This window comes from Acomys minous (assembly GCF_964271855.1).
Source record: "Acomys minous genome assembly, chromosome: 2".
NCBI classification, from domain to species: domain Eukaryota; kingdom Metazoa; phylum Chordata; class Mammalia; order Rodentia; family Muridae; genus Acomys; species Acomys minous.
Window position 1 is genome coordinate 114,555,495 of NC_140484.1, and position 12,718 is coordinate 114,568,212.

The following is a 12,718-nucleotide window of genomic DNA, read 5'->3' on the forward strand; positions in this document are numbered from 1 at the left end:
CTGAAGGGGTGTGTCAGGGTTTTCTAAGGGAACACCTCTCTTTCCCTCCTTCCCCTCCCTCCCCCACCTCCCTCCTTCTCCCTCCCTTCCTCTCCTCTTTCTCCCCGCATATCTTCTTCCACTGCTCTTTATCCCTCCCTCCTCCCTCTCTCCTCCCCCCCCCTTTCTCCTCCCTCCTCTCTCCTCCCTCTTCTGTGGCATTAATGTACTTGCGCCTATGGAAATGGTAGAGTTCAGTCACTCGTGGCTGTTGGTGTGTGTGCATGTATGCATGTATGCATGTGTGTATATGTGAGCCACTGGGTATGAAGCATGCTAGGAAAACACTTGAGCACTGAACCATGCCTTAACCCTTCACATGGTTAAGTCCAAAGGGAGGGACAAAAACCAGCTGGAAAGCCATCAGGGAAGCAGCCCCTGCCCTTCAAGAGAGGGTCCATTTTTATTCAAGCCTTCAGACGGTTAGCTGTGACCTACCCACACTGCAGAGGGGAGGGCCATCTTGGTCTACAGATTCCAGTGTTTGTGCAAAACCCCTCACAGATGCATGCAGAACAGTGCAGGAACATGAGCATCTGTGGTCCACCTGGCAAGTATCATTAACTATCACAGGAACTCATTAGTGTGAGTCTCCACTGGCTGGAAGACGGGAGGACCAGTGGACCAACCGTCTTTAACTTAAGCTGGGAAAAGTTCTCAGAGAAACCACTGCACAAACCACTGCAACCTCCTGTTGTGAAATGTGACGTCAGAGCCTTGGGCCTGGAGTCTACCATGTTATCTCTCCCACCTCGTCTTGCCTTAGCTGTCCAACTAACACCTCTGCTACCTCTTCCAGGTGAACTATGACCACTTTACTTTTGGTCTTTGTGACTCTGAGGGTCATCGCTGCAGTGATCTCAGAAGAAGTTCCAGGTGAGAGCAATTCTATGCATGGCTTCTTTATTCGTAGTGCATGAGTGGCTGGGTTCTGAGTATAGAACACAACTTTGTTTGGGGACATGGTCTCCGGTCCTCTTGTTTGGGCCTTTTCCTGGCCCCAGTCCTTTCTTGCTGCAGCAGGAAGGCACCCACTCATGTGTGCAAATGTGTGTGGGTGGGTGTGCACACACACAGAGCCTGTTGTTATACATGCATCCACTCCTGAATGCCCTGTAGCAAGCACTCTCCCCTGAGAGATCTCATCCAGAACTGCTGCACAGTGTGAATGGGGCAGGGAGAAGACATGGGAAAGGCTGCCAGGAAACGTGGGTGGGACCATCAAAGAGGAGAAAAGAACCTGAGGAACAAAGGTTAAAAGACTGGTCTTTCCTCTAGAAGTGAGGGCACAGGCCTGGTGTGAGCTCCTCCATCCCTGATTCAAGGAAGGCGTGAAGAACTTTACATGTGGTGTGGGGGATCTGAGATTCGAGGCCTGAACGTGTCTGTGGGACCTCCCAAACAGTGGGGGGTACAAAAGGAGGTTTGCTCACAGTGGGGAGAACCAGGGGACACTTCTTCCCATCAACCGACTGTATTCCAAAGCAAAACTCCAGGACTTTAGGGTCATGGTTAAAAAAAAAAATTCCATGATCAAATGGAAAGACACACAGTATTTTATTCACTCACATACTGGCCTGATTCATGGCTTTTGAATATGTAAACGTGGGTAGCCGGACCTCCACTGATGCTCAGAGACCCACGGATATCCAGGGCCTAGCCATCACCTGGGAAGATGTGTCCACATCAGCAAAACAGAGCACTAGGGTTGGCTGAGAGCTTTGACAACCACCAAGTTGGAGTCAACAGCTTATCCCTTGGGGATCGCTACTGCAGAGCCAAGCTGTGGCCAGCGGCGTCAGGGCTGGGCGGCTGATGGAGGTGTTTGTGGAGAGATGGTGGAGTCTGTCCAGACATCAAAAGGTCCAGGCTGAACTCCAGACATTCCTGGCTTCCCTGGCCTTACCCTGCTATGCGTCTACCACCCACAACTATCTTAAACATTTTTTATTTCGACTTGTAGCGTTGCTTGAAAGGAAAAGGTTCTGTAAATTTAAGTTCTGCCATGAAAGGTACTGTGTGGAAAGCTGTTCCTCTCCTGTTCCAACAGGATTCAAGAAGCACCGCATCTTCTCTAGTGACTCACTTTGTAATTTGTATGTAGTCTGGCCCTACCCGGTCCCACATTTCCAGATCTGACTCAGGCAAAAAAAAAAAAAAAAAAGCATGACCTCCTGTTCTTCCTCCAGTTTCCTCACCTTTTACTTCAAAAGCCCTGTCCTTCTATAAGCTCCAGCTAAAGCCCAAAGCAGACTTCCCAGAGTGGGATACACCTTTGAAGTTAAGTTCTGCGTTTCAAGTTTAAAGGCCATGTAGAATTGTGTATAGCCCCTAATAATTATTACACCCAGTGTGTTTGACGGTTTCTGCCTCTGTGAGAGAATGTCTCAGGGAAACAGCTTTGCCTGTGGCAAGGCAGATGCATCATGCCTGAAAGGTACAGTGGGGAAGAGCAGTTCATTTCGTGGTAGCTTGGAAGCAGACAGGCAGGCAGGCAGAGACAGAAAGAGACAAAGAGGCAAAGATAGAGACAGACAGAGAGACAGAAACAGAGAGGCAGAGTCCAGGGACAGGGGTGGACTTGAACAAGACATGTCTTTTAAAGTCACACCTCCCGTGATCTGTCCCCCCCCCCAATGAGGCCCCACTTTCCCCACATCAGCTATGAACTGACTAATGGATGGACCCATTGACAAGGTTAACATCCTCATAATCCAGTCACCTCTCAATAACCCTGCAAACCTTCCACACATGAACCTTTTGTGGGGACCTCATCATATCCAAAATAGATGCTTCAGTATTGTTTTTCTAAAATCTCTGAACCAAGCATATCACTACTCTAAGAATAGGGGACCTGTTTACCTATGGATTGGCATCCCCCAGGTGTCCACAGTTTGAGTTGTGATGTCTCTCTCGTGCTGGTCTGGAGAAGGTGCTGTGAGGCTCCCTGGGAGTTCCCAGGTTTCCCCATGGTGGGCTGGATTTGGGCCCCTCAGATGGCTGCATCTCCAGGACTCGGGTAGGGGCAGAGACTTGTGATCTCTATAACTCCTAACGTATTTCTCTGTCCTCCCATCCTTCCCTCACAGACCATGACAACTCACTGAGCGTGAGCATCCCTCAGCCATCTCCACTGAAGGTCCTCTTAGGGACTTCCCTCACCATCCCCTGCTACTTCATCGACCCCATGCATCCTGTGACCACTGCCCCCTCCACCGCCCCCCTTGCCCCAAGAATCAAGTGGAGCCGTGTTTCCAAAGAGAAAGAGGTGGTCCTGTTGGTGGCCACTGAAGGACAGGTTCGAGTCAACAGCCTCTACCAAGATAAGGTGTCACTACCCAACTACCCAGCCATCCCCAGTGATGCCACCTTGGAAATCCAGAATCTTCGCTCCAATGACTCTGGGATATATCGCTGTGAAGTGATGCATGGCATTGAGGACAGTGAGGCTACCCTGGAAGTCATAGTAAAAGGTGACGTCTTCCTACCAGGATGCCGTGTTGCCTGTAGACTTAGAATGATGTCCTCAGCAGTGTGGACCTTAGTGACAAGCTTTCCCACTCAGCCCCTCTACATTCCCATTTTCTCCTGGTCTTCCTCTAATGTGGAGCTGGCAATGCCGTTCTTTGTAGGGTTGGGGCCCTGGGGAGGGGCACATAAATACATCCTGGTATTGACAGTCTGCCAACAATCTCTGACTTGTTGGGTGTGTCAGTTTTTCTTGTTGCTGTGATCAAATACCAGACAGAAATCAACTTGAGGGAGGAAGGAGTTACTTTGGCTCAGTTTGAGGGGATACAGTCCACCATGGTGGGGACAACATGGCAGCAGAAATATGAGGCAGCTGATCACACTGCGTCAACAGTTAGGAAGCAGAAAGATGAACTCAACAGCTCCTTTATCTTTTTTATTCACTCTGGCACCCTGGACCATGGGATGGTACCACCTACAGGAAGGGTGTGTCTTCTGTCTTTAGATAAATCCTCACAGACATACCAGAGGTGTGTCTCCTACATCACAGTGGGACTTATGAGTGTGCTCATTTTGTACCTGAACAAATGAGTTGAATGGCATGCCCGAGATAGATATGAGTGAAAGTGGTTTCCTCGGGTGCCATCCAGGCATCTTTTCCTTCCTCATCCTCCACCTCTTTAGTCATAGCTTCAGAGGCCAAAGAAATGGCTGAAGACTCACTCCTTGGTCTCCCCTGTCTCTAAGAGATCTCATTAGGGTACCCCTGAGCTACTGGAGACATGGAAACTCTGGTATCTCTTTCCCTTGGCGGGGGGGGGGGGGGGAATTTAAATAGTCCTAGAGTGACAAAAAATCACAAGGAGACAGTTTTTTTCTTTAGTTCAAATAACTTTCTTATTGTTGGAATTATTATAGGTGTTCTAGAGGGAATGCCTTGTGAGATCATGGTGAGCATCCTGTTAAGGTGGTGGAGTGGGGTGGAGAGGAGACAGGATTCCAGCAAGAGCAAACTTCAGCATCTGAGGCTCTGTTGACAGCTGGTTCCTGGGGGAGGAAGAGTCAGTTTTCTTTAAGGGGGCAGCCCCTGTTAGGTTGACCACACTCCAGCAGATAGCCCCCACACCCATGAGTATACAGGCAACACAAGTTGAACTCACTCAATGGGAGGGGGTGGAGAGCCACGGGTAGAATTGAAAGAAATTAGGGAGAAGAGGTGGAGGTAAGTACAATCAAAATATATTGTATCTATGTATGAAATTCTCAGAGAATTAATAAAAATATTATAATAAAAAATTTAGAGAAGAAAATTATGTCAGCCTGGAGCAGATAGTGTCCAAAAACCCCTTGATTCTTGCCACCGTTTTTCAAGGGCTTCAATAACCAGAGCTCACACCTGACCAGCTCTGTGCATCCCACAGGTATCGTGTTCCACTACAGAGCCATCTCCACACGCTACACACTGGACTTTGACCGAGCCCAGCGGGCTTGCCTGCAGAACAGCGCCATCATCGCCACACCTGAGCAACTGCAGGCTGCCTATGAGGATGGCTTCCACCAGTGTGATGCAGGCTGGCTGGCTGACCAGACAGTCAGGTGAGACCCAAACCCTCCCCAGAACCATCAGAGCTGAGGGCCAGGAGGCCTGGTAGAGCAGGACAGGCGATGGGGTGGGATCTTAGCCAGCACTTAGCTGGTATGAGCATGACCCTGTGGTCGGTCTAGGTTAGGTAGGGATCAGGGTCCAGCCTTGTCAACATACATACCCAGTGTCCCATCCCAGGTCCCCATTATCCACTCTCCGAGGAGAAAACACCAGCATCCCTGTTCTGAACGTCACTGCTCTCTTTGCCTGTTCTTCCTCTTGTCGATGTTTCTTTGCTTCTCGTTTGCTTGCCCACTTTCAGCTTTGGACTTTTAGTTGTTTTTGTTTACTGCTTTATTTATATCCTTTTTTTTGGAAGACAAAGCATACATAAATCAAGAACCATCTCTTCTGAGTGAGTCCTGGGAGCCATGTGGCAAGGCAGAACAGATAGAGGCCTGCCTCAAGGATCCCAGTACAGAGGGCTGAGCCCATGAAGACAGACCACCCGAGTGCATTGATTGTAGTGCTAGCTCCAAAGCCAAGCATACAAGACTTCAGGAAGACAGCTGTGTGCAAGCTTGGGCAGGCCAGGGGGTGTCTTAGGTCAAGAGGCCACACAGCACTGTCAGAGTTTCACTCTGCTGTTGAGATAAAACACTGATCAACAGCAACTTGGAGAGGAGAAGGTTTGCTTTAGCTTCCTCTTTCATGTCACAGCCCATCGCTGAGGTAAGTGAGGGCAGAAACACTTGGAGACAAGGACCATGGAGGAACGCTGCTTGTGGCTCGCTACCTGGTTCATTGTCTTCTAGCTCATCCAAAGGCTGGTGCCCAATTAGCTTTCTCATATATCCCAGGCTCACCTGTCTAGGGATGGTGTCATCCATGGTAGGTTGGGCTTGCCTACATCGACCAAAGAGAAAGACAGACGATCACAGACATGGCCACAGGCTAATCCGACTGATCCCTCAATTGAGACCCCTTCAGATGACTCTAGGCTGTGTCTAGTTGACAGCTGAAACTAACTGGGACAGGCACTAACCACAGAGAATCAGTAAATAAACAAACAAAAAATTAAGTGAGACAACACTCTAATATGGCAAGAGCTCACAAATTGCCCACAGGAAGAGTTATACTCAAATCCCGACCCTGGAATTTGGAAGCTGTGTGACTGTGAACAAATCAGTTAACATTTCTGGGCCTTAGCCTAAGTATAAATAGAGTCTAGCCCCTGCCTTTCTTAGTGGACATACGACTCAAGTGGTACAAAGTAGACACCATGGCCAAACCAGCCTAACCCACCATTTTTTTTTTCATAAATAATGTTGTGTTGAGACACAGCTGTGTCCACTTGGTTACATGTTGTCTGTAGCAACTGCACGCTGTTACTGTGTGAGTGGTCACCACAGAGGCTTATGGTTTGAAAAACCCACACAATTCTGGGCTTTTACATGGAAAGTGTCTGCCCTGAGAGAGTGTGTTTGGTACCAAAAGTACACAGTAACAGAGGTTGCCTTGACCCATGAGACTGCCTTGATCATTTAGACTGGAGGGATAGCTGGAATTCAGAGCAGACCAGGCAGAGGTAGCTGTATGCCTTTGTTTCCTCCAATGAAATCAAGGGCTACAAGAAGAGTGACCTGGGGCTTCCCTCTGTCCCCAGTGTCATATTTCCATGTTGGCTTCCCAACAGGTACCCTATCCATACGCCCCGGGAAGGTTGCTATGGAGACAAGGATGAGTTCCCTGGAGTGAGAACCTATGGAATCCGAGACACCAATGAGACCTATGATGTGTACTGCTTTGCTGAAGAGATGGAAGGTGAGGCTACACCTCCCGCTCTGAGAAAGCTAGCTCCCTTCGAGATGCCTTTTCCATCCTTATCACCGTGCTCACATTTAGCCACACAAGACACACACACACACACCGCCTCGGGCAGGGCCCTCACTCGGTCCTCTCCTGCCATGAAGAGGAATGAACGGTCTCTTGCTGGAATTCTCACTATCCACTTTGAAGTGGATCTTGGTGGCCACAGGCATCTACAAGATATCCGGTGCTGCCACCAAACCCCAAATCCCAAAGTCCTCTGGGACTGCCCCTCTTATCTGGGATCTCAGCATCTCTGACCAACTGATACCTGTCTCCCCCCAACCCCCATGCCTGTCTTACGGTCCATGTTGTCATCAAAGCCAGGCTCAGGACTGGGGTGTAGCTCAGTGGCAGACCCTGGCCTCCATTTCCCATTCAGGAGGGGCACCCTAGGCCACTCTAGGGCAGACACAACAGACACACAGTTTCCAAGGAAACAGACCTCCCAGCTACCCTCTCTACATTTCTGCCCCAACCTTGAAATCCTACCCCGGGCCTTTTGTTTGGTCGTTTGACTGAGAAAACAATATTATTCCTTTCTTTTATAAAGGTACTAATTTTGGTGCTCGCTTCGGCAGTACATTTACTAAAGGTACTAATTTCAAACATAGCGTCACCCTGGCATCTAGATGACACCCCTCTCCCACCTCCACCCTTACCTCTCTGGACATCCCACACACTCTCTGAATACGCCTCTCACAGCTCCCAAGCTCCTCCAACTGGGAGAGAAGCTGGTGCTGATACACCCCACCTTCCTTACCAACATGGCCTCCTCTAAATTCTCATCTTAGCTTCCAAGCATTTGTGTCCCCGTGAGTGCCTAACCCAAGACAAATAATAACAGTCTGGGCTGCCACTGAGCAAGGACACTTGGAACTACCCCATGAGTGATCAGATCTCCCCCCTCCCCAAACCACCACCCCCCCACACACACACACACACTCCATCCTCAAAAATCTAGGAAATACAGTTTAAAAGTTATAAGATCCCAATTAGCCTATAATGGCCTCTTTAGGTACTGACCCTGGTTTGGAAGGCAGTACGGAAGGGGTCAAAAGTGAGGCCTGCTTCTCTCATCAGAACTTGAATTGGGGCAGTGCCTGTAATAAAGGAAGCTCCCCTAGTGGTGGGAAAGTGAACAGCAACCATCCGGACCAAGGGCCTTCTGATTTCATGGTTGCTCTTTTGGATAGTGGGAAGTGTCAGACAAACTGAGATACTAAGATAGAACTACAGATAAAAAGATAAACCTCCGAGGAAAGACGTGGACCTCTTGGGGACACAGGCAGGGTGGGATGGGAATGAAGCCCTCACCCAGTGTGATGTATTCTTCACAGGTGAGGTCTTTTATGCCACATCCCCGGAGAAGTTCACCTTCCAGGAGGCAGCCAACGAGTGCCGGAGGCTAGGGGCACGACTGGCCACCACCGGCCAGCTCTACCTAGCTTGGCAGGGCGGGATGGACATGTGCAGCGCTGGCTGGCTGGCGGACCGCAGCGTGCGCTACCCCATCTCCAAGGCTCGGCCCAACTGCGGGGGCAACCTCCTGGGTGTAAGGACTGTCTATCTGCACGCCAACCAGACGGGCTATCCTGATCCCTCATCCCGCTATGACGCCATCTGTTACACAGGTAGGACTGAGGTTGAAGGTGGGAAGGGGGTTCTCACCGCAGAAATCGGGTCCCGATAAGATCTTGGGAAGGAACCACTGAGTTCCTGAACCCCATATTGTTCTTATCTCTTTCCCGCTTTTCACTGGTTCTTAATGAAGAGACAATGGAGTCACAATGTATCCACCCCTATTTGATCAGATCTGTACAGAACAGTGATTAGTTTTCTTGGGTTTAAATCCCAGCTCTTCAATACAGTGACGGCTCATTTCATATTTCACTTCTACAGCCTGGTCTTACATGAAGAGGGGCTCTCTCTCTCTCTCTCTCCCATACACCTCTCTTCACCTTTTGATAGTCTCGTACTCTTTGGAAGTCTCAGCCTCATGAATATTCTCTTTATTAATAACTACCTGATGTCTGCCTGCCCCTCATTTGTCCAGGACGCTGAGGCAAGCAGTTCTCCAACAGTGCCTGCATCAATTACACAAATCACCTCTGCCAGACTCGGGCTTTCCCTTTATCACTGACTCGCCTTGTCCCACTGAGCATGCAGGGGGCAAAAGTGGCAGCTGGTGGGGAGGTGGAAATAGGAACTGATTTTATTTCATAATCAGTGAGCTGGTTGATCAATATACCATGAGTATGCTAGGGCTTCTACAGATTCAGCCAGCCTTTTATTAATAACTTAACTGCATCTACAGAGGATAGGTGAAGAAATTTTTCTTGCCATTGTTACCCAAACTATTGCACTCCAGCAGCCATTGAAATGGAGCTTGCACTGCAGGAGGAATTATAAGCAACCAAAAGATGACATAAGATTCCAGCAGGAGCGCATAGGTTATCTAAGGGACTTTAGCATTTGCAGAGTTTGGTGTCTGTGGGAGGCTTGGAACCATCCTGAAAGAATGAAGGAGCCACAGAACTCAGATATCTGTGGCCTTTGTGGTGGGCAGGGCCAAGTGCCTGGCTCCAGCCAAGTAGGAGGAAGTGGGGCACATTCAGCAATCATCCCCTCAAAACAGGTCCCAAGCTGAGCACTAAAGTTTATCTTGGCCTCCTGTCCCAGGTGAAGACTTTGTAGACATCCCAGAAAACTTCTTCGGAGTGGGCGGTGAAGATGACATCACCATCCAGACAGTGACCTGGCCAGACCTGGAGCTGCCCCTGCCCCGAAATGTAACGGAGGGGGAGGCCCGGGGCAACGTGATCCTCACAGCAAAGCCCATCTTCGGCCTGTCCCCGACTATCTCAGAGCCCGAGGAGGCCCTCACACTTGTCCCTCATGTGGGGGCTACAGCCTTCCCTGAGGCTGAGAAGAGAACTGGTGAAGCCACCAGGCCCTGGGGCTTTCCTGGGGACACCACACCTGGGCCAGACTCTGCCACAGCCTTCACCAGTGAGGACCTGGTGGTGCAAGTGACCATCGCCCCAGGTGCAGCGGAAGTCCCTGGGCAGCCCCACTTGCCAGGGGGTAAGTACACTCCTGGGGAACAGGCAGGACAATTGTGTCCACTCTTTGACCGCAAATCATCGACTCCAAATGGAGTCACCTGTGGAAACCAAGGTATCTATGAAGCAGATGAAAGTACCACATGGTTCAAAGCAAAACAGCCCCCACTTGAAAGCCATTGCTCTGGGTGACCCCATGGCTTTGCCTGGCCTTGTCCCCTGCCAGGATGAAAAATCAATGACATTTAGTAAGTGGGCTGAGTGCAGCTGTGCTGGGGGGAGCCTGTGAACTGAGAATGCCTCCACATCCCTAAGTAATTGAGAAAGGGGAGGAGTTAAAGGGAGAAAGATATTTTGGGATACAGGAAAATTATGTACGCTTCAAATTTCAGCGCCCACAGATAAATGGATTGGGTCAAAGCCACATCCACTTGTTTAAGACTTTAAGGCCAATGTAGGACAGCCGTGGCTGAGTTGAGCACTTGCACAAAACCACGTGTCCCACAAAGCCTGTCCTTGAGACCAGGTGTGTAAGCCCAGCCCAGCCCAGGAGAGATGAGTTCAGGGTCAGGCTGGTTTATATACCAAGCCTTTATCTCAAGAAGAAGGAGAAATTGAAGAAGGAGAAGGAGAAGAAGAAGAAAGCCTGATAGAGTTATCTAGTTCCTTCTGGAAAACTCAGGAAATAATCTCCAGAGTCAAGGAAGTCACTCAGCACAGAGCCCAGCTGAGCCCCAAATGCAAATGCACAAACAGGAAGGCCATTCTGGTGTGGGGGTCTTGATGGTGTCCCCACCTGGGATGAACAGATAGACACTTTCATCTGCCATGACACCCATGATATCACAAAGTAGCACCTCAGGTGGAATTGCCCACATCTATCCATTGCGTCTAAGTGGAGGGGCTAAGCTTTGAGCAGACCCCAGTGAGCATCCACCTTACCTCTGTTTCTTTCTCCCGTCTCCCCTCCACCCAGGAGTTGTGTTCCACTATCGCCCAGGCTCCACCAGATACTCCCTGACGTTTGAGGAGGCACAGCAGGCCTGCGTGCACACTGGGGCAGTCATTGCCTCACCTGAGCAGCTCCAGGCTGCCTATGAGGCAGGCTATGAGCAGTGTGATGCTGGCTGGCTGCAAGACCAGACCGTCAGGTAAAGGATAAGCTTACGGTTCCCAGCCCCAACCAAGAAGCCCCCAGCCTGATGCAACATTGTGGGCAGCATCTTGGACTTTGTGGACTAAGTGAACCCGCCAGTGATTGCATAGCTCCCCTAATGTCACACACACACACACACACACACACACACACACACCTAAACCATAGCATATTCTGAAAGGTGGTAGCAGGAACTTTGCTATCCCAAGATCTTAGTGACTTCCCTCCAAGAGACAAGCAGAGAAAGCCCCTAGAGACCACCTTCAAACACTTCCATCCACGGGAGCCTGACAGAGTGCATTCCTGCACAGGCGACTCTCTTCCGAAGACTGTCAAATGCTCAAGAGACTTGCTACTTGGCCGTACCACCTGCTTTGAATCATAACAGATGACCCAAGATAACGCCTTTCCCAACCGGCCCCCCCCCAGGGTGGGCCCTCACCCCTTTTCCCATCCTCTTTTACAGGTACCCCATTGTGAGCCCACGGATGCCATGTGTGGGTGACAAGAACAGCAGCCCCGGAGTCAGGACCTACGGCGTGCGCCCATCGTCAGAAACCTACGATGTCTACTGCTACGTGGACAAGCTTGAGGGTACAGGCCACATCATCACATTCCCATGCCCAGATCAGCAGGGACTAAGAGAGAGTCACCAAAGGGAGGGATAGAGCTGCCGCCACCTTAGGCTCACAGCCAACCTTAGGGCACAGCGCAGGGAGTCTTACGGAAGGACGGAGTGGCGGGGGTAGGGTGGGGATGTAAAATGGCCCAGAGAGGACAGGAGCTCCACACGAAGACCAACAGAGCCAACAAATCTGAGCCCAGTGGGACCTGTGGAAACTGATGCACCAACCAAACACCATGCATGGAGAGGACCTAGACCCCCAGCTCAGACGAAGCCAATAGGACGCTCAGTCTCCTCCATATGGGTCCCCTAGTAAAAGGAGCAGGGTCTGTCTTAACCATGGACTTTGCTGCCTACTCTTCGAGCACGTCTCCCTGGTAGGGCAGCCTTACCAGGCCACAGAGGAAGAGGATGCAGACACAGTCCTGATAAGATTTGATAAGCTGGGGTCAGTAAGTAGAGGAGGAGGGCTCCCCCTTTCTGAGGCCTAGACAAAGAAGATAGGGGGAACTAGGGAGGGAGGGGGAATAGGAAGGAAGGGTGGGACCAGGAGGAGACGAGGGAGGAAGCTAAAAAAGTGAATACTTTTTTGTTTGTTTGTTTTTGTTTTTTGTTTTTTAAGACAGGGTTTCTCTGTGTAGCCTTGGCTGTCCTAGACTCGCTTTGTAGACCAGGCTGGCCTCAAACTCACAGCGATCCACCTGCCTCTGCCTCCTGAGTGCTGGGATTAAAGGCGTGTGCCACCATGCCCAGATGCGAATATATTTTTAAAAGTAAATTAAACAAACAAACAAAAGAATTGCCACCACCCACCCTGGCCTGCTCCTACACAGCTTCCCAGACAGAAAACAGGCCCAGCCCTCACCTCTCTCAATTCCAGTGCCCTCTCCCCACCAAAGGCTCATCTG

At 50.2% G+C, this 12,718-nt stretch overlaps 1 protein-coding gene across 2 annotated transcripts in view; it reads left to right on the forward strand.

Moving 5' to 3' along the window:
- Positions 1-12,718, forward strand: part of ACAN (aggrecan) — a 64,691-nt gene that overhangs the window by 29,012 nt on the left and 22,961 nt on the right. For both annotated transcript variants that reach the window (XM_084773589.1, XM_084773590.1), the window contains exons 2-9: positions 839-915; positions 3,129-3,512; positions 4,932-5,106; positions 6,792-6,919; positions 8,305-8,598; positions 9,647-10,051; positions 11,006-11,180; positions 11,652-11,779. In XM_084773589.1, coding sequence (XP_084629715.1) covers positions 846-915; positions 3,129-3,512; positions 4,932-5,106; positions 6,792-6,919; positions 8,305-8,598; positions 9,647-10,051; positions 11,006-11,180; positions 11,652-11,779 — 1,759 coding nt within the window. In that variant the 5' untranslated portion in view covers positions 839-845. The remainder of the gene's footprint in view (positions 1-838; positions 916-3,128; positions 3,513-4,931; positions 5,107-6,791; positions 6,920-8,304; positions 8,599-9,646; positions 10,052-11,005; positions 11,181-11,651; positions 11,780-12,718) is intronic.